Below are 21,516 nucleotides of genomic sequence, written 5' to 3'. Positions count from 1 at the left end.
CCTTTAAACGAGAAAACCATTCTGTAGTAAAACGACTCTCAGTCACCGTAGTTCTGACATGATTTGGGTTTATCAGTTTCGGAAAACGTTTCTTAAAGAAAATCCACAGTTTATCCCTTTCAAGTTACGAAGTCACAGTTTATTTTTTTGTTTTAAATGCAGTATATTCCTTTTACAAGTCATTTTTTCTGTTTACAAATTCTATGCTCGATATTGTCTTACCATCATTAGTGCGAAGAAAAATGACAACAAACAAACAAACAACAGTGGCTAGTCACACTACTGGATGTATAGATTATTGAATATGCATGCATCCGTGTACATTATATTTCTATTTTTCCTTTTCTTTTACAGTTCCTCCTTTATCAATTAAAAGGAAAAAAAGTGAAGAAAGTTCGGCTCTGACAATCACATAGTTTGAGGTCCATATATATATATGTTCTGACACTGTAGTCAATACTTTCCGCGAAAACTTTCGTCACCTTGATCGTTATCTTCCCGAGGTCTGTGATCCCGTAGTGTTATCTCTCTCTCACACACCCACACATGATCTGAAAGTGAGAGAAAGGACGGGTTTGGTTTTGTGCTACGTCACGTGTTGACTTGATGTCTCCCAACCTATTGCCCTTCGGGTCTTCGTCTTGATAAGATGAAAAAGCATGTTGAAGATCAGAAAGTGATAGTTATAAATGTCGTAGGTTGCCTCCTATAACGTCCCCCCCTCTTCCAAGTGAAAAAAAAACCAAACAAGACCGGTAGAAGCAATGCGATTTAGGTCGATGAGGATGGAAAGAAAGAAGCATGAATACTAAACTAAATTTAATTTTATTTCCTTCATACCGAACCATCTTTCCACAGTAGTCGCTGGTAGTGTGCTGGTGTGTTTAATGAGAGAGAGAGAGTGCATTTTCTTCGTAACAATCCATCCACCCCGTGATATATCCATAGTTGCTGGAACGGTGGAAAACACAAACAAATAAATCTCCCACCCCAACCTCCAGGTCATGAAGAGAATCACGATACACGTCTGCCGTGCACGCGTACATTCCCCCATCACCATCCCTACACATACTCTACCTTCTGAAGACAAAAATATATATCGGGGGAATAGTGAACAGAGAAATGCAAATTGTTCAATCCAGGCCACATCCAGACTTGGTGCAAAGTCCGCGGCTTTGTCAGTTCAAGGCACTAACCTGCACCGCGACACTTTAGAATTATTTAAACCAATAACCGTCTTGTCACCGAAGTCTCTGGAAGATATATATGCGTGTAGTAAACAGAGCCTGTTCAAGTGAAGAATGAGCAATTTGCAATGGCATGAAGTAGCAGAAACTGATCTTCATACTGTGTGTAAATGAAAAGAAATATCCCTCAACGTTTGGAGATTTATTGCACCATTCACTAAATTCCCGGAGATGAAATAAACCCGAAAGTTCGTCAGGTTCGAATAAGACGGGAGAGACAAAGAAGTGAGACAACGTTGGAGTACGGAACAACTGAAGTTTTCGTTCGTTCGGCGATGAGGTGGGGACAGACAAAATGTTTTCAGCCTCAAGGTGGGAATTTGCATTACAAACACAGTGGAGTAGTTTAGGGGACCTATAAAACGAGCTGTAAAACCCCAGGAAAAATAACTCCCAGAGTTTACGATAATTTTTTTTTACTCTTTTGTGTGGGTTTTTATTTTTCCGCCACCTAAAACATTGCAACAAAAAAAAAAAAGAAAAAAAAATGTATCGCACTTCTACACGGTGTCAGAATACTTGTTCTACAGAAACTCGCGTCCTTATTCTACAGAAGCCATGTCTTATTCTACAGAAACTCGTGTCCTTTTTACAAATAAGTTTCTCCTGGCATGACTTTCCAGTCAAGAACAGTTGTATACCAGTGTGTGTAACCATATAAGCGTGACATACTAACCACATGACCAGAAGCTCTGCTAGGACTGCTCAGTCAGTGAACAAAAACAAGAAACACAAACAGAAAGGCTACCTCCAAATTGTATATAAAACAGACAAAACAGTGGCTCGTTTTTTTCACCTTTTTGCCATTCGGGAGGACAGCTCACTCCCTAAAGGCGGGTCAGATGTGACCCCGTTGCTTGGCTTAGGAACGGGTCACTGATAGTACTAGATTTATTACGGATTTGTAAGCCTATAACTGTTGAATTGGAATACCAGGCAATCGCTGCCTTCATTCTCTCTTCTCTCCTGACTTTTTCTCTTTTCCTTTCCTTTGTTTCTTTCGTCTATCCATTCTATTTCTCAGACGGCCCGGTTACATGTATTCTACGCCGAACATCTTTGGCCTCATTTCTACAGATAACAATGGAAAAATCGGATTTTATACTATGGCTTAACGTAATTAAACGACAATAAACGACTATACTGATGACCTAATTGTTTAGTTAACACGATTACCTGGAAACTGGACTGAAGATGCGTGAAAAAGGTGTGAGTAGGTCATCTGCTGCCGCAAATATTACGCTCGTTAAGTCCCCCGCTTTGCCTTGGTCCATAGCTACCCTTGAGATACATTCTCTGTTCCTTAGGTATCTAGATTTCCACTTCACAACTCGGTCGCTGATGACACGCACGTGACCGACTACATACCTGTCCAACTGTAGAGTGCAATTAGCTTTCGCTAGAGAAACCATCTCTGAGGGCGCCCCAAATATGAGGACGCGCTGTCATGTGACCAATCATCTTGAAATTGTAGGTGCAAGTTGTTCCAAGACAAGTTTATAACAAGCCATATGTAACACTCACAGAGCTGGTAAAGCACAGATCGAACTTTGTCTAAGAGAACTAAGAACTTGGTATGGGAGACAATGTGTGCAGACAAAATAAAAATAAATAAAATGTACTGAGTGAAGACAACATCAGGGAGGTAGCGCAAAGGATGCGCATCGCCTAAAAGGGGAAGGTTAGAAAGAAATGGATATGAATAAAGCACTTGACGAATAATTAAGTTTATTTGCCGTTATCCATCCATCTTGCTGCCAGGAACGCTTTACTTATGACACTGACTGACTTGGTTCAAGAATAAGAATAAGAATAAGAATAAGAATAAGAATATGTAGATTAATACAGCTCGTTCCTCCGCTGTACAGAATGTGCTTTCATGCCCGATTTACTACAAAATGTCTCAAGCGTTATGACCTCTGACCTACTCTTCCATGTTTACAGATCCCCGACGTCAAATCAGACTCCTTGGTAAATTTTCTTTCATCTGAAGCTTACTTACATCAGTTCATGTGTTGTGTGTACATGTGAAATTCAAGTGAGATCATTCTATAGTCCTTTTCTGACTAATCAATCACCAATGCATCTCCATCGGCGATGTGTCATCACCTTCCATCTCCACACCTTGTTGTTGTCCACAGGTGTGCATGCTCTGAACGGTACTCTGTATACTCTACATCAGGGATGCACAACCTACGCCCGCGGCCATATCCGGCCGCGACGCGGTGCCATCCGCCCGCGAAACTTCTGCCCACAGTGTAGGAAATCGCATGTTAGTAATAAAAGAATACCTTAAAAAAAACGAAAAAAAAGGAAGAAGTATTTATCCCCACGTAGGCGTTTCCCAATCTTTTTTTTTTTTTTTTTTTTTTTGCGATGACGAATATTTCGATTCAGTGCTCCGACTTGTGTCTCTACGATGAGGCCGGACATTCAGAAGTTGGTTTCGGGAAAACAACTTCAAATATCCCACTAATTAATATATAATTAATGGTAAGTACAACTTGTTTCTAATAAAAAATGGTATCTGCTCTATTTTTTTTTTCCTTTTGTATTTTTGCGGTGAAGTGCCCGCGACACGGCTGTCCGAAATGGATATGGCCCGCGACACGGCTGTCGAAATGGATATGGCCGCAGGCCGAAAAGGTTGGGCATCACTGGCCTAGACTGGCCTAGAGCAAAGAAACAAATCAGAAGGTGACGGTAAGTCCAATGCAGACAACAACCGCGCCACCCTGACCCACATGACCACATACGTTCCATGGAGACAACCCGAGCTCCTCTGAACCCTCAAGTCCCACCATCTGCACGACTCACGATCAAGGAGCGCCATGCCAAAGACAACCAGCTTAGTACAGCTATAGACTGCGCCCTAGGTCAGTGGTTCCGCGGACCACTTTACTTAAGTAAAAGCTATGGCGGACCACCAAGGCCTAAGTAAAAATTATGGCGGACCACCAAGGCCTAAAAATCAGTCTGTACTATGAATTTCAAATTTAAATTGCAACATTTGTTTCAAAACTAAATATCCTTTTGTAAAAGTAGTATAGTAATAAGATGACATAAAACTAAGTATACCTCTTTCTTTGTAATCAAAATGTTAATGCCAGGAATGCATCACTTTAAACATTACTTTGCTGACATATGACGACTGTCAGCCGCGGACCACCTGAATTATGCCCGTGGACCACTAGTGGTCCGTGGACCACACTTTGAGAACCACTGCCCTAGGTGACAGCCTAGCTTTCCTAAAAGTTCTCGTTTGTGTCTAGTTAAGAAGTACTAAAGCTACTGAGGGCAGGGTTGTTTCCCTTGTTTATGCTCAGAAAAGATAAGTACCGTTTTAATTACGATGTTTCTTCTGTTTTCTTAGCGACAAATAATGTAAAAAATATGGTAAAACATTTTTTAAAATATATGTGTAATATTTTTACAAAAAGTCTTACAAAACTTGCAGTTATCTACATTAAAAGCTATTTAATTTGCATGCTATGCTGCTCAACCCGAATATCACGGAAAGCCAGACTATACTGTTGTCAACGTTAGAGTCATTAGGTTTACAGGTTGGTTGTCAATAATGCCTAAGCTTGTGATCTCTGTGGAAAGTTTGAGTTCTGATACGTCCTCCCCCCAAGAGGACCGGAATTAAACTGACTGCCTACCGTCTCGTTCTGGCAGGTGCATGACCCCACTATACTCACGGGTCTACCTGCGACCCACTCCCCAAAAGGGGAAATAACAATTCAATGTCAAATAAGAAAGCTGGTAATAATAAACATGATGTTACTCTTGATGACCATTTGGTCATTGCAGTGTCGTCTGCTCGATCGCTCTCTTTTATCTCTGAACTGCTAGCACACTAGTACGGTTTCACTGTATGCATGAACATTATTATATACAGTGAACCTCGGTTAACGAACATAATCCGTTCCGGAAAGCTGTTCGTTATCCGAAACAATTTTTTCCATAAGAAATAAAGGAAATAGATTTAATTGGTTCCCAGCCCCTGTTGACTCGCTAATATTTGAAAGTTACAGGCTATATAGGTATTTGTTTTAATGAGAACAGTTATAATACAGTGGAACCTCGGTTAGCGAACGCCTCGGATAGCGAATATTTCAGATAACGAACAAAAATTTCGTTAAACGTTTGTCTCGGATAGCGAACAAAATTTCGGATAACGAACAGCCACGTGAACCACACGTGACCGACCAGCATGTAATCATTCGCGCTCGAGACACAGTTACGATAGGTCGTTCCTTATCTATGAGCATCCTTCTTGTTTAGTGATTTTTGTGCTTTATTTTAATAAGATAATCCTCAAAAATGGCTCCAAAGAAGATTAAGAGCAATTAATAGCAATGAGTAATGACAATGAAAGCGGCCAACAAATGAATTGAAACAGGAAATGATTTCAAAGTATGAAGGTGGCATGCGTCTGTCGGATATGTGATGTCGTATTACCAAGAGTTTTACAAAAAGGCAGAAGGAGCAGACACTGGACAAGTTTTTTCTTTAACCTCAAACCACAGAAAAGGAAGTCACCCCCGATTTTATAATGTCACGGGTGCTCATGGAGGGGGAATCCAAGCAATAATTCCACCTCTTCCTCCCCACACCTGCTTCCAACCAGCCGTCAAAACGGCAAGTTTTCTGATGTTTAAATGCTTTCGTTACTGTTTTTATGTTAAGGATGATCACGATGTTTACAAGTACTTATGTGTGTGAACAAACGTTTTCAGTGATGAAACGGGCGAAACCCATCTTACGTAATCGCCTCGCGGACGAACATTTCGATTCAGTGCTCAGACTTGGTGTTTCTTCGATGCAGCCAGACATTCAGAAGCTGGTTTCGGAAAAGCAGCTTCAAATATCCCACTAAGTACAACTTTTTACTAATAAAAATGGTATGTTCTATTTTATAAATTTTTTTTGTTGTAATTTTTGCGGTGAAGCGGCCCGCGACACGCGTGTCGGAAGGGAATATGGCCCGCAGGCCGAAAAAGGTTGTGCATCACTGCTCTACATAATGACTGTCGCAGCTTGTGTGATAACATCAATTGACCTCGATTACAGTATCACCAACTGCTCTGTATCAGCCTCCGACCTCGAATATAAGATTGAGAACTCATTGCAGGTATGTTCACCTCGTTCCTTGAGTGGTTCGCGAACCTACGAAAGGTCGCGGCTGGCCAAGAAACAAGATCGCCCAGCTGTCAGGCAAGGTGACTGGTGCACAGGTAGGTGTGCATTTTAGATAATGTTTTCAATACGTGCACCCTAGCCTGCTGCAGTAAACTCAACTAGGACAACAGGCACATCCTTTGTTCACATGCTCCTCCACGCGCTTTAAACCGCACCCTCTCCCGATCATCGTTAAAAAGAGAAGGTCCCCCAGATAGCATGAAAACATTTTAAAAACGTTTTAAAAACGTTTACATGGTTGTAATAAGGTTTACGTTTTAGATAAAACGTTTTAAAAACATTTTAAAAACATTTACCAAAAAAACATTTTTCAGTAAAACATTTTAAAAACATTTTTAAAATGTTTGAAAATAAAACATTTAAAACAAAAATGTTAAATAAATGTTTTATAAACATTTACAATGTTAACCTTTATGGCTTTGCGTCATGACGTAATTTTTTATAAGACGTCACTATTTGATTTGCCGGCATTCACTTTTCCTACGGAATTTTAGAGCCAGTCCACGGTGTAGATACTGAAAATCCTTACAAAAAAGCATTTTTAAAGACTTTGTTATATTTGTCTTATGATTAGGTTTGATAGTTTAAAATCATTGCAGTTTTTAAAACATCAATGCTACGTAACTAAATATTTGCTATTCTTCTTGTGGATGCACGTACTCCCATGATTCCACGCGGCGCGACATTTTCTCTGCTGATGTACTGTATGTTTGAAAACCAAGGTTGTAATCTTTTCTCTTTGTTTACCACACACGTACTGCAGGTTCTTTATTATAAAACGCTATATACCGTGTTCTAGTACAACACACATTTAATGTATGCTTATTGGGTGTGATGTGTCAAAGTTTACTTTCTGAATTGAGCGCTTGTACATAATCTAATATTCTAATACGTTAAGGCAACTGATAGTTCACATCATGTCGTCCTACTGGACGAAAAAAGTTAATAAAACTTGTAGAAGCAGCGTTGGCAGAACTGAAAGAAGAAAGTCAGATGTATTCAATACACACTGATACAAACATTCACGATCCACTGTCGTAGAGAAGGTGCTCAAAGTTTTAGATCTACAGAGTCAAATTAATAACAGTTCGAACCAGCAGACACCAGAACTCTCAGCGATAACATCACGCCAGCAATATTTACCGACTAAATACAATTTGGATGAAAATAATGATGATGATGTTGTGAAATCTAATTTTAGTGAATTTGAAGATTATGTTGATGATCGGTTTGATTCAGGATATCTTCAGAGAGCGACAGTGAAACAGATACAGATTTGGCCACACAGTTGGCATATTGGGTCGCAACATTTAACATTTCCAACAGTTCACTTTCAGTTCTTCTTGCCTTGTTGCGACAAAAGCATCCTGTAATAACTGCTTGCTTGAATTCATTGCTAAACCGTTATCTATGGTTGAAATGGTACCACTGGTATTGTGTAATCATTTCTCATTATGGTGTAAATTTGTGTTACATGTTCTTACGGATGATAGAGTTTTTAATAACATTAAATAACGTTACATTATAACATTGCATGCCACAGAAGCAAACTGCAGTCAATACAATCATATCTCAGCTGAACACTATTCATGCTATCCTTCCTGAATTTACCATAGTTCCTTGAGTATAACAGTGTATAAAAATATATGCAGTCATAATCTCTGATGGAAATATGACAGATGAAGTCAAACGTCCAACACTCCCATAAAGACACACAGTTAGCCTCCCTGGTAAGAGTTCATAGAGGATTGTTTATTTTTCAGCACGCGAACGGTTAGCATACTGGCCACCAAGTGAGCTGACAAAACACCTTCAGGAGGGAGCTCTGCCAGATAGACATACCTGGACTCTTCAAGCTGTTTGCATTTTGGGTTCAAAGGGTACTTTTATACTTTTTACTCATTGTCATATATATGTTTATTATAGAGATTAGATGTTTGATGACTTCATCAGCCTGGTTAATATTTTGTGGTCAGTCTCTGATAAAGTTTGTTCATATTTATTTTGTAAAAGGTTTTAAGGTAGTGTTAGTGTCTTTAGTCCACGCAGACCTTGCTTAGGGTTTATTGTGGTTACAGACTGGAACATACAGCCACATGACCATTAACATCTCAGCGAACATACAGTTAACTGATTTTGTCATGTGAAATTCATATTGTGTGGTAAAGCATTGCATGCCATTATTCTCGATGTTTATTTATAACTTCACAAAATAATAACCCTTTCAGATGAGCATTTGGTTGCCAGACGAAAAGTGGATAACAGCCAGTATACATCAAACTTGGATACAACAGATGATGACAGCACTAAAGGTTGAAAAGATCGGAAGAGGAAGAGAAACAAGTAGTCACATTGTGTCTTCTTTGAGTTATAGAATGACAGGGATTAGGGAATCCCTAGGTTTGGAGAACAACTTACAAGATCAGTACAGATTTCAGTAGTTCATTTCAATTTTTCATGAGGGTAATATTGATATTATGATAGGTATAGCCTAGGAATTATTTATTATTTTATTTCTTAAATCTTTTACTCCAGAAATTCTTAAATTTTCATAATTGTCATTTCACTGCACACTTATTAATAGGTATGCTTGTTAATTAGGTTAGGGCTAGAGAGCCCAGACGAGGAGGAAGAAGACGACTTTAGATGGAAATCAGTGCATCCAGCAGTGCCAGCAGGACCATTGCCAGACTCATTGCAACCACAAGTGGAAAACAAGCGTTTATGCCCACAGGTAAATGCACTAACCACATAATATTGCCCCCACGACGTGAGCACCCCAGTGACCAACGTAGTGACTCTCAGCAAGGAGTACAAGAGGGGACAGACCTCACAACTGCAGCAGTAAAAGGCGGTACCCAGAGAGTGTCTAATGAAGGTAAGTCAGACAATTTTATTTTATGGGTTACTTTTCTTGCTTTTTGTTTTGCCTATTTAATTTTGTTGTGAATTCCCTTCACAATCTCAAGTTGAACATAGTGTTGGTTATACAAGTTTCTTACTGCCTCCCAAATCACCGTTGATTGGCTTCGTTCACCTATAAAAGTTAATTGTCCACTTTTGCTCACAGTGCTATGTTCATACTGTTGCAGCATTTGCCTGGCTCATTCTGAAACAAGACAGAGAATTGAAATTGATGCTACAGGAAGTAAAAGATATGGTGATTCATTCACTGATAAGCAAAGACCAGCCTGCTCCAGCAAAGGATGCCTGAATGTTGCCAGAAGATTTGATCCTTCCGATTAGAACACAGCAAGAGCTGTTGGAACTGGATGGACGCCTTGATGATGATTCCTTTCATGAATTACTCGTACGTAAAGCAGATGTCATTGTTACAGCCATGATTGAAATGATAATCTGTAATAATTTAGGGGAATTTTAACGCATAGCTTGACATTTTTGAAAAACTTATGTTTTTATAGGGAATTCATTTGAGAATGATCAGTTCTTGTCAATCTATCATACATATATAGTGTGGAACACAATAAGTCAAATTTTAAATCCAGTTTCAAAGGGTTTCAGCCTCATAAACTTTATAGTTATTGGGGAAGGAAACATTAAATGTCAGCTTTTTGTGAAAGTTTTCAGTTTATAATTTTTGTATGGCCCTTGAATTGTAAATAATTAAAGCCATGTATATTTTCACTACACCCTTTCTTGTTTATGATGTGTGGCCTACTTTTGACAGATATGTTTCTTGTCTTCTAATGATTTGCAAGTCAAAAGCCTCTCCTGTGTGGGTAGAACGAATGCAAAGGATTGTGCGAAAAGAATCATGCGGCGACTCCTGACCGACAAGGTTGCTCGGAACTATACCTGGAAATGACAAAAGGGAGAGATGTGTGCTTTCAAGGGACTGAAGGTGCAGGCCATGATCTACAGTAAGTGATGATGTATAAATGTTAGTGTATATTATTATTAAAGGTATAGATATATGATATATTGTCTACACATACTTTGACAAAAAAAGAGAAGTGCAGATCTAAGTGCTTATTTTTGTATAACATGAATTGACATTTTTCATTGCTAGCTCTACAGTTTAAAATTATTTGTAGCTCTTGTCAGTATTAATTGTGCTTCTATGGGTGAAACTAGCGTAAAAACGGAAAGACATGGGGAACAAGCATAAGCACCATAAAACTGAAACAATATGTATAGTGTTAGACTTCTTTAGTCCATCTTTAATCTATAAACCTGTAGCGCTTCTTTAATCTACAAATCCCATTTTTGCTATCTGCAGAAGCTGTACGGAAGAACCGTGGGTGTATGGAGGCTTCCGATAAAGTTAGTGCAGGAGCCATCACAGAGTGGAGACCAATGCTTCAGCAGACAGTGCTGTTCCACCTGTCCGTCGTCCTTCCCGCCCGAGCTGCCATCCGCATCAGAGAGCGACGACTCCTCTCCCAGCGACAGAGAAGACTAGAGATATACACGTCATGTCTACGATGACTGCAATGCCACCTACAGCCGCCGAATGCCAGTACTGGTCACGTAGCCATTTGCTTCCCACGGCAACTAGCAGGCAGTCCAGACAGTCCTTTGCCACTGGATCGCCCCCACGATCAAGAGCTGTCTCCCACATAGGACACCTCTGCGCTCTACCTCATTGTACTCCTCTACACTGGCATATGTCTGCCCCACCTTTCTGCATGTGGGACCACAGGCTTGTCACCAAGCAACTCTTGACCCCAATTGGAACGCTTGATACTTCACCATTTAAGTTCACACATGACATTGCTGTAGAAGAGGTCCTATCCAATACATGGCCTTGGATGTAGCTGGTGATTATCTCTGATATTTTGCACAAATATCTGATAGTTTAGATATCTGATGATTACGAATAAGAAGGTTTCCGTATATTCGAATAAAGGCATGTGGATCTGCTAGTGTTCTATATACCTTGTTCTTAAAGCCTTTTCCCCAGATGTACAGGAACCTTTGTTCAGCCTTGTTTTACAGTGTGGAAAATCTCATAAGGCTGGTTAATTTGACTGATGTGTCCATTGTAGAAGGTTGGTGATGATAATTTGATCGTTGTTATGTACAGAAGGATACCTGTATGTCTTGTGTATTTTGTGCTACATCTAGATGGATTAACCATATACTATATCTTTTCTTACATCTAAAGCTCTATTAGTTTAGTTTTAGTTTAATTATTCCTTGGGAATCTTTATGGAGCTTAACACCTATCCTTGAAACATTTTAAATTGAACTGTTTAAAAGTGTTACTTTAATAACATTCCTTTGCTTTGACTTAACAGTGGTTAATTAATTCCTCTGATTGTTCTCTGTTTCTCATCTTTATCACATATGTCAATGCTTTTGTTGTACATCTATAGTTAATGCTTATTAATAATTGGAATGATATGTCCCTTGTAGTAGGGTAAGAAGATGATAATTAGCATATTGTTATCTACATAGGGTAACTGTCTTTTTTTGGTGTATTTTGTACATCATCCAATTGTATTTACAATCACTATTTTTTAGTAAATGTAAATGTCGATAAGTTTCGTTTTTAGTTCAATTATTTCTTGGCACTCTGCACGGATAACAGTGCCGCACAACCTCACCTTTAAGTACTGAAATGTGAAATATTTAAAAGTATTAATTTAAGAAAAAGATCCTATGCATTGATTTGTCAGTGTTTAATTAATTCATATTCTTGTTCTCTTTTTTGAGTATCATTTATTCATTTTTGTCACAAATGGTCACCATTTTGTACTTGCTATTGTATAATGTAAATTTGTCTCCTGGATGGATCCACAATGACACGAAATATGGTTTAATTACAACAAATGAAAATCTTCTCTGTACGTCATTTATGCCATGTTTGAAGTGAAACTGTGAAAAGTATGTGAGAACTGTGAAACATTTACATTAGGTTTCAAAAACATTTTTAAAACGTTTACAAAACGTGTCCTTCGAAACATTTAAATTAGGTTTCAAAAACATTTTAAAAACGTTTTTCAAACATTTACATACGAATATTTATTAAATGTTTTTAAAATGTTTTACAGAAAAATGTTTATAAAACGTTTTTAAAATATTTTAAAAATGTTTTACAAATGTTTGCAGAAAACGTTTTTAAAACATTACTTTGATGGGCATGATAAACATTTTAAAAACGTTTTCTGCAAACCTTTTTAAAATGTTTTATGTACACATTTTAAAACGTTTTTAAAACGTTTGCATGCTATCTGGGCCGGCAACAGCTTTATTTGCTCCTCCGTCCGGTTGATGAATACTAAGGTGTGATGTAGACAATTGTGTGTGTGTGTTTGTACCTACGTGAGTGTATGTACAGAAGATATGTGTGTGTAAGCTTTTCGTGTGTATGTGTGTAAGAGAGTATGTGTGCTTGGTTATGTGTGTGTGAATAATGAGCTGTTATGTACAACTAAGTCTGGATTAAGAAATTCTTTCTGGACATCTGTCAAGAGCGAAACCCAGGTCTCAGGGAAAACAAACCGAAAAAAAAAATGTGTAAGCAGTACAACGAATTGGTATCCTTTGCTGTCAGCACTCTGTCTTCTCTGAGAGTCTAGTTTCTGTCAGTCATCCATCCTCTAACGGTGCCGTTGATTGAGGGGAGCACATTGATAGATACTGCTGCTGACAAAGCCTGTACTCATACCTGTACTGATGGAGAACTATAGTTACCCATCATTTTCTGAGCCTTTGGTGTGTCCCACTCCACAATCGCGACACACCTGAGATTGTTCTAACTTTTCTTACTGGACAAAGAATGTTGTGTGTCACCTTACCAAGCCCTTGAATTCCATCAAGCTAGAGAATGCTGTTTGAGGAGAGATACAACTTCAAGACATGTTAACCTCAGACTGCTCCCTTGCACATCCCCCAACTAGAGACTGCTCACATGTAAAGTACAGAAAGGTGTGATGAGGTGGTGGTCGTGTACAGTGTGACAAAAACCTCAAAGCCCTTTGTAGGGCGCTGGGAACAATGTGGGGCACGACAAGCTGCAGGGGACGATGATTAATGAAGTTGCATACTTCAGGTGGTAAGCACAGGTGCATGGATGCTTTTGAATAAATGTAAGGTAACATGCCATAATATAATGAATCAAAATCCAAGAAAAGGAAATCAGAGTCTTTCATTAAACAAAAATATGTGTGGTAAGAATTTATGTCCTCCAAACAATGCACGACAAAACAAAAAAAAACAAAAAAAAAAAAAACAGTGAATAGGCAAATTGCTTTGAGAACAGAATTGTTTTTACTTGACATTGTATGACATTGTATTTACTTGACATTTATATTAGTCGAGGATGAAGGAGGGGAACGAACTCACGGACAGACCACCGCCTTTATCATCCGTTGGTACAACTGATAACTTAAGTATGTACAACTGTCCTCGTATTTCAGGTTGTTGATACAACCGGCTCGCTGTTCGAATGGGAACAAAAGTTGCTCATGGACGCAATAATTTGTTGTGGGAGTTGGGGGTGAGGGGTGGAATCGGTGTTTTTACTCCGAGCCAGCAACGAAGGTTACATCAGGGCAAGGTAGCCCTGTAAACAGATGCCACAGGGTGTCTGGTTTTGTTGTGAGGGGAAGAGGGTGGGGTTGAAAGTAACTGAAGTCATTTTATAATTGAATGTTTATATGTAGCACTGGGTTCTATATATCCATGTTTGCCTTGTCAGTGTATCTTGTGTCAAGGACTGTGTTCCGAACGGTGCTAATCTCGGGTGTGGGGACTGATAACTGTTGACCGCAGTTACCTTCATAATAACACACACAAGCACACACACGGAGGTAAAGAATCGTCAGGCAGAACCAGATTGTCTACAAACGTGGTCCACACCATTCTCTCAAAGTGTGTCAATGCCCATTTAAACTTGCTAATTAAGCTGTGCCCTGTTTATAAAGTAGCATGGAGCATGGCACGCACACAGGACAGGTACAGGCTGGCGATGGGGGTCATTACCGGCCGGGTGACAACCCCGTGACCCAAGGAGAGCCGGGAGGAGGTCGACTAGCGACAGGGTGTAGGTGTGCGGGTGTGTTTGGGGGGAATTGGAGCTTGAAGGTCGGGTGAAGATGCGAGTGGTCAGAAAGGGAGGAGACAGAGGTGGGAGCACGTTCCACCGAGTGTGTTGTGTGGAGTTTCGCCATAGCCAGCAACATCGACTGCTGTTGGAGTCAAACGATTCAGAACCCACGAAAGTGTTGTGTTTTGTTGTTGTGGAAAGCTTGGGGGAAGAGCACTGCACTTACCCTGTTACATTTACATCACTCTAACAGAAAGCTCTATCATGCGATCCTGTTGTCTGCTTCGTGTCTCCTATATGACAATATTTTGCTTTGCTTCAGCCTTTTCTTTTTAGTCCTGGAAGGTTTTACTTCTGAATGTTTGAGGAATGGAAGTTTTCGTTGAGACCTTCGATCGTGTCTTTAGTTCATAGATTATCAATGTATTATTATTACTCATCTATTTACACACCTAGTCATGAGTGTCACGGAACATGCAGCCAAGCCCATACTTGCACACGATTTGTTTTTATGAAATTATTTTTTCAAATGTAAGAAAAACTAGACTTTCATTAAAAAAATAGTCCTCACATCCCTAACTGTCAAATTTCGCAGGGTCGTGATATATTTGCACGAAATTGGTAAACATGACTTACCATGTGAAGGCCGTGGCGCTACGAAGGTAGACTGCAGAAGAAGTTGCAGGTTTCACAAAACTTTTCGTTATATCCAGTCACCCTGCCAGGAACATGCCGGAGGAGGGAGGTATGTGTGACTAGGGACCTGACTGGCAGCTTCTGGTCAACTTCGAGGCAGCGCGTGTGAGTTATAGTTCCGTTATCTTCGGTCACAAACTGTTTGCCTGCGGTGTCACAGTTGTTGTCACCAACGCGCTCTGCCTACAGCAGCGACAGTGGCCACATAGTGACCTCAGACTCTCACGATGGTGTGTCACACGGAGTAGTACAGCAGATGCACCTTGACTGCGCCTCTGACCTCCCCCTCCCCCTTCCTCGATCCCCCAGGTCTACCTCGGGAGGTCCGGTGGAGCAATAGTTATAGCGCCTGTCACCAATACAGTGAGGGTTGGCTGTCCTGGGTTCAGCTCTTGTCTCAGGCACGCATTTCTTTCTCTGCATGTGACATTTACGGGCCTATCGTACCGTGATATGGCCTTAGCAGCTGGCTCGGTGTAAAACACCTATCCCCCACCCTTCTCGTCCAGGTCTACCTCAGCTAGGTCAAACCTTATCTGACATCTAATTTTATCCTGACTTTTGCCTATGTTTGCCTGGCCTTGCATTCCGGCCGACCTACGACCTGTTCCGACAGCTGGCGGATCGTGCAGGTTGCTGTAACTCACCTGTCCTCTGTGTCTTAAGTCCGACAGACTTATAGCGGTGAAAGGATTCGTGTATGTTGTGAGGACTAAAAAATCGTTCTCAAGGTTTGAACCTTTAGTCTGTTTTCTTAAGTACATCCCTTTGACATCACACGTCCTTGTTGATAAAATGTTTCTGAAATTAACTGTTATGCATTGCAAGAATTAGTGAGTTACTATATGTATATCACATTTATAGGTTTGGAGCTCGCCTTGACTTAATGTACACTATACTATGGAACATAAACATAGAGCACAGAATTGTTTTCACGATAAACACGGTCAGCTGGTGACATATCTGATATGCTAGTGTGCAGTCACATCATGGATGTGTATAGGTGGACTGCTGTCTGTCTGCCAAGACCAACGCTTAGCCTCTTGTGAAGTTCTCTGCTGTTAGTCTCGGCGAGCCTGAACAAAGAATGTGACTAAACCGGAAACTTTGTCGTAGCCTGCCTCGTTTTAGTAGTTAACTGGGAAAAAAAATCGTCTGCCAGCAGTCCAGTAATACAAGTTGTGGTCACATCAGACAGTATCTGCTTGAACATATAGGCGGCACATAAAACACATACTACAAATAGACAGCTTAACCGGAAGTTGAAGATGCGTTTTAACGAAACACTAACAACAGCGGACACGACGGTAAAAATGTGCGTGCGGTGTGTATGTGCGTGCTGTGTGTGTGTGTGTGTGTGTGTGTGTGTGTTGTGTGTGTGTGTGTGTGTGTGTGTGTGTGTGTGTGTGTGTGTGTGTGTGCATGTGCGTGTGTCCGTGCTCTGTGTGTGTGTGCACGCGCGCGTTCACGCTTGCAAACGTTATGATGCTTATACCAAAAAATTCGTGGCTATGCATCCGGGTGAGCAGAGGACAGGTTATAACCCCACAATTTTGAGGACGAACCTCACGGAAGCTGATGTCACTGAATTTGCTGAATTGTGAGAGCATCCTGCATGGTTTATCGCTTTTCGCAGAAACCAGCGTTTTCTAGAATAGTTGACTGATGTGATAATGAGGTCCACTTCATGAGTTGTGCGCAATACTAATAATAAAGTTTATAACAAGATACGTAAACAACCTTGCCCATAATGCTAGTCCTTTTTCACATCCTTCCTTATGCAATATCATGTTACTCTCAGCTCTTGTTCTTGTTATTTGGTTCCTCTTTGTGTTTTCTGTATTTAATTTACTCTTCGTTTAGTACGGTTGCTTATTCTTTTTATATTTCATATGTTATTTGTTTGTTTTTCCTGTCCCTCGCATGCTGTCAGTGTTTCGTTCTTGTTCTTAAGCGCTAAGAGCATGGTCCTTAGAAGTATAAGTCTGCGCTTTACACATTTTGCATCATCATCATCATCAATCATCATCAATCATCAATCATCATCATCATCATCATCATTATTATTCAACTGTTGACCGTGTAAGCATTATGTTTCAATGAAAGACATGTAAACAAGATGGTATGGAACCCCGCTAATACTCAGACATTTCACCAAGCTGTACAAACTTCTGAGTGAACAAGGGGCGTTAAAAAAGGAGTTGTGTGTAGCCCTATACTTTTGTCGCTTTTTAATTTATGAGCTAGCTTTGAAGATTATGAACGACGAAAAACGTGAGGCAACTTTTTCAAATGATTTCATGGAAATATTTATCCTTTTATTTGCAGACGTTTAAATAAGAGTTATACTGCTGTTTTTTTTTATTTTAAAATAGGAAAATTCTTAACAGCAAATGAAAAATGGCTATATGGAAGTATACATATTAATTTGGGTAATAACTGTATGAGTACTTAGGGATTTATTTTCCACAAATGCCTGGACATTTGCGCGTTCTTTTCTACTCAAAACAACTCAACCTCTTTTGTAGGCCTGTATATGTATTTAATAATTTTAACTAATAAAAATGCACAAAAATGTTAAAATAATTCCCTAATAAACATACATTAATTAATCTTTATTTCTATCTAAGAATTATTATTATTATTTATTAATGATATCCAATTCCAAAATCAGTTCTGTGAGAAAGTTCCTTTTTTGGTGATCAACTCAAAAATAATGAATTGTAAAGTTCGGCACAACACTGCTTTCACTGTATCAACAGTCACTGGGGACTAATGTTCCATAAATCTCTCTCTATATATATATATCCCACACTCACAACTTATCTGAAATCGTAAAAAACAATGTCACAAACAAAACACAACTGACGTCTCCACTTGGGAACAGACGTTATACACTGAATGATGACACAGGGCTTCTGCTTACGCAAAAAATTGCGTACAGTACGCATTAAAAGTTCGGAGGACCCCTTCAATTTTCGTCAATGGGGTCCCCTTCAAATTTGGGCGAAGAACAGGGACCCCTTAAAAATCTGAAGAAGGGGTCCCTGGGACTCCAAAGAATTTAGCCTTAGCAGAAGCCCTGCTGATGCTATCTCTGGGGACGAGCGACCTCACAATATGATATATTAAACTGTCGATTTCTTGCCTACGAATGACCTCCAGACTTCTCTACTACTATTGTTTCCTTTTGCTGGAGGAACAGAGACAGAGTTTAGACTTTAGACAATTCGAAAGACTACGTGACGGCCGGCGAGAGTTCAAAAGTAAACAGAAAATCAGTGCCCGTCTTTTGCAGACCTACAGCTGTCTCTCAATTAGTCCACGAGTCATATGTGACAGCCCACCTGTAAGGTACTGAAATAAATAAGTTTCAATCGAATGAAAATGATAGACTAAAAGTTGAAAATAAAATTACAGCTGGAAGAGTAGAAATCCACAGGGTTGTCCATGGGACATATTTTTCTATCCCGTCCCATCCCGTCCCATGGCAATTTATGCCTGTCCCATCCCGTCCCATCCCACGGGATGTTTCCCATGGGATTCCCATGGTATTAACAATCCTATGGACAACAATGAAAACACTTTTCGGCTTTTTGTTCTATAATTCTGCTACTTCACACACAATAGATGATTCAGAGGAAGATTTAAATCCTTGATGAATGAAATAACAGTAAATTTATTTTGCAATATCAAGTATCGACTACCATGGGAAATACAAATGTGTGCTGTCCCATCCCATCCCATCCCATGGGACGTTTCCCATGGGATTCCCATGGGATTCCCATTCCTATGGACAACACTGGAAATCCACCCCTACAAAGTCTTCATCCCTGATCATACAGTATGACATATAAAACTGGAAAGGTCACCAGCAAGCTTGACTGGAACCAAACAAAAATATATGGACAATGTTCCATAGCCCGCGCTTCTGCTCTGGTCGAGGCCCACCAGGTTTGGTATCGAGAAACGAGCGGAATCGTCGTGCGTACAAGTGTATTCCGTACAGCTCCTGCCAGTCGTAAGGGGCTCCCAGGTACAGCGCCTCGATGTCGTAGCCGTTGGGCCGGAAGAAGGAATCGACGACGTGCACGAGGTCGGGTCGGGATGAAGCCAGTAGGTGTGGCACTACCGTCGAGTGATAGTTCCAGTTGCTGTCGTTGAAGCTGGTATAGCTGTCGAGCCAGAGAGCCAGGAACTCCGCGGCCGGCGCGCTGAGGATGAAGGCGTTGCCGCACGAACGGTTAGCGACCTCTGACCCGATGACAGTCACGTGGTGGCAAAGGGGCTCCGGTGGTTTCAGGACTAACTGGTCAGTGTCCAGGTACATCCCGCCGTATTCTGAGGGAAAAGAAAGGGTCAACGACTCCTAGTGACAACGTGGATCAACGCTACATGTGCGCAACAGAGAATAATCTTTAGGTTTCTCACTCAAATGACTTTGAGGTCCGTAAAAGATGGACCTACAAGCCACTGGAAAGCAGAATTAATTAGAAAAACAAATGGGTGATCAGAGACTACATACCCAGTAGAACCTGCAGCCTGGCTACGTCCGTGCTGTGCTCCATTTGGTTGATGATGCGGTCGAAGATGAGGCGGGGCCTCTCTCTCCTGACGTACAGGATGTTGGGTACCAGCTGAAGTAGCGCCTCCCAATACGGTCCCTCCGGCAGAGCATCCCCGTGCAGCAGCACCAGGCAGGGCGCCAGGTGGCGCACAGCACTCAAGACGCTAAGGAAGGTGTGCATTGCCAGCACGTGCTGCGAGAAGATGACGTAGTGCAGCAGGCGCGGGACGCGCTTCCCAGCGTCATTGCACAATGCAGAGCGTGCCGCCTGCGCCAGGCAAGGGTCGTGTGCAAAGAGTGACGTCACGGCCGGTGTGACGTTCCTGGCGATGCGCTCGTAGACGATGCGGACAGACGCCTCATCGGTGCACTCCAGCACCACCCTGGTGCGCGTGGGGCGGAGGATATCGTCCACGTTCCAGCCGCACTGGAAGTACTCCCAGGGTCCCGCCAGCGAAGAGTCGATGTCTGCCGTAGAAGGGACATCGCCACGAACGTCACTAGCATGTTCTCCAACCGCTGCTGTGACAAATTTTTTTTTACGAAATATATTATTTAAGCAATCATCAAACGACTTGAAACTGTCGGACTGTTGGAGAAGATAATAATAATTATTTTCGATAAGTTAAAGCGTCCCATTGTCTTGTGAACTTCGTGGTAGTAAACTGCAGAAGTGGACGTGGTTCTTTGTGACTAGGTCACATCCTGTTAAAAGTGTTAACCCATAGCCGTCTCCTTCTTGTGCGTTTTACTTTCCACGATGAGACTTGTTAATCTGAAAAAAATTACATAAATACGAGCTATGTCTGTTGTCTGTGTGTGGTCAACAAACATAAGAAATAAGTGTAGACAAAAGGTGATCCCAGAAGTGATGTTGGTGTGTATATTTGTGTTTGTATGACTTGTGTAGTGTGTCATTGACGTCGCTGTCATAGGTGGGTGTCTGTCACTCACGAAAGCCGAGGGAGGGGAGGGAAAAAAAAAGACTGTACACGTACCTGTTTGCCCATAGCTAAACGAGCGTTTCGCAGAAGAGGAAATTAAGCAATAATTGTCGAAAAACACAGCTAAGAATGTACCGACAGCAAATCCGAAAAGGCATAGTCCCAGAAATCTCTTGTAAATTTTAGAAGCGGTGGTTGGCATTCTGGAGGGAGAATTTCTCTGTGACAAGTGAAACCTTGCCTAATGGTTCAGGTGAAAGTGTTTTTTTGCCCTCACAAGATAACCTTTCTAGGTGAATCACTTTGAACGCATTAGGCTTGTGAACGGACTAATAACAGGAAGGTGAACTGATAAGATGTGAAATACCGCAAGAATCAATAACCATTTTTAAGGTACGGTGCGTCTTTATTTAAAATGCAGCGACATATTAAATATACTGCTCAAAACTATGGAAAGATCAGTTGTATAGTCAATCATTGTCTCGTGCCAATAAACACAGACAATAATATTTAATCATAGCATTTCTATTGTTTTGAGCAGTATATAATTAGATAAAGGACTACCGCAATAACCAATCACTTTGTAAAGAAATATTTTATATAAACTGCATGGATTCTAAAGTTTTGTAAACAACTTAAGAAAATCCGTTTACAAGGCTGAAAGATCTCAGCTTTTGCTCACGAAGAAACGTTTAAACAGTGCCATTTCAATGTTAGGGTCTTTGCAGTTCTATTCCTTACATATACAGTGATACCTCGGTTCTCGAACGCCTTGACTTTCGACCAAATCGGTATTCGACCAGGAAATTCGAGAAAATTTTGTCTTGGAATCCGAACAAATAT

General features: G+C 40.7%; 1 protein-coding gene and 1 long non-coding RNA gene across 2 annotated transcripts; one reads left to right on the top strand and one right to left on the bottom strand.

Annotated features, from left to right (window-relative positions):
* Positions 1-9,725: 9,725 nt before the first annotated feature.
* On the top strand, positions 9,726-11,758 carry LOC112571385. Its single transcript, XR_003100815.1, has 3 exons — positions 9,726-9,762; positions 10,141-10,333; positions 10,693-11,758. It is a non-coding gene; the product is annotated as an uncharacterized LOC112571385 (long non-coding RNA).
* A 7,272-nt stretch (positions 11,759-19,030) lies between these two features.
* Positions 19,031-21,059, bottom strand: LOC112561053. Its single transcript, XM_025233226.1, has 3 exons — positions 21,041-21,059; positions 19,688-20,251; positions 19,031-19,503 (listed from the first exon to the last, which is right to left on the bottom strand). Exons 1-3 carry the CDS (start codon positions 21,057-21,059, stop codon positions 19,031-19,033), a joined length of 1,056 nt encoding a protein of 351 aa, XP_025089011.1.
* Between the last annotated feature and the right edge of the window lie 457 nt (positions 21,060-21,516).

Source organism: Pomacea canaliculata, linkage group LG1 (assembly GCF_003073045.1).
Source record: "Pomacea canaliculata isolate SZHN2017 linkage group LG1, ASM307304v1, whole genome shotgun sequence".
Taxonomy (NCBI): domain Eukaryota; kingdom Metazoa; phylum Mollusca; class Gastropoda; order Architaenioglossa; family Ampullariidae; genus Pomacea; species Pomacea canaliculata.
This window is presented reverse-complemented; position numbering and strand designations above follow the sequence as displayed.

Coding starts and splice junctions, on each gene's coding strand:
- LOC112561053 (XM_025233226.1), bottom strand. Junction 19,504..19,687: donor CAGGCTGCAGGTTCTACTGG/GTATGTAGTCTC, acceptor CTTTTCCCTCAG/AATACGGCGGGATGTACCTG.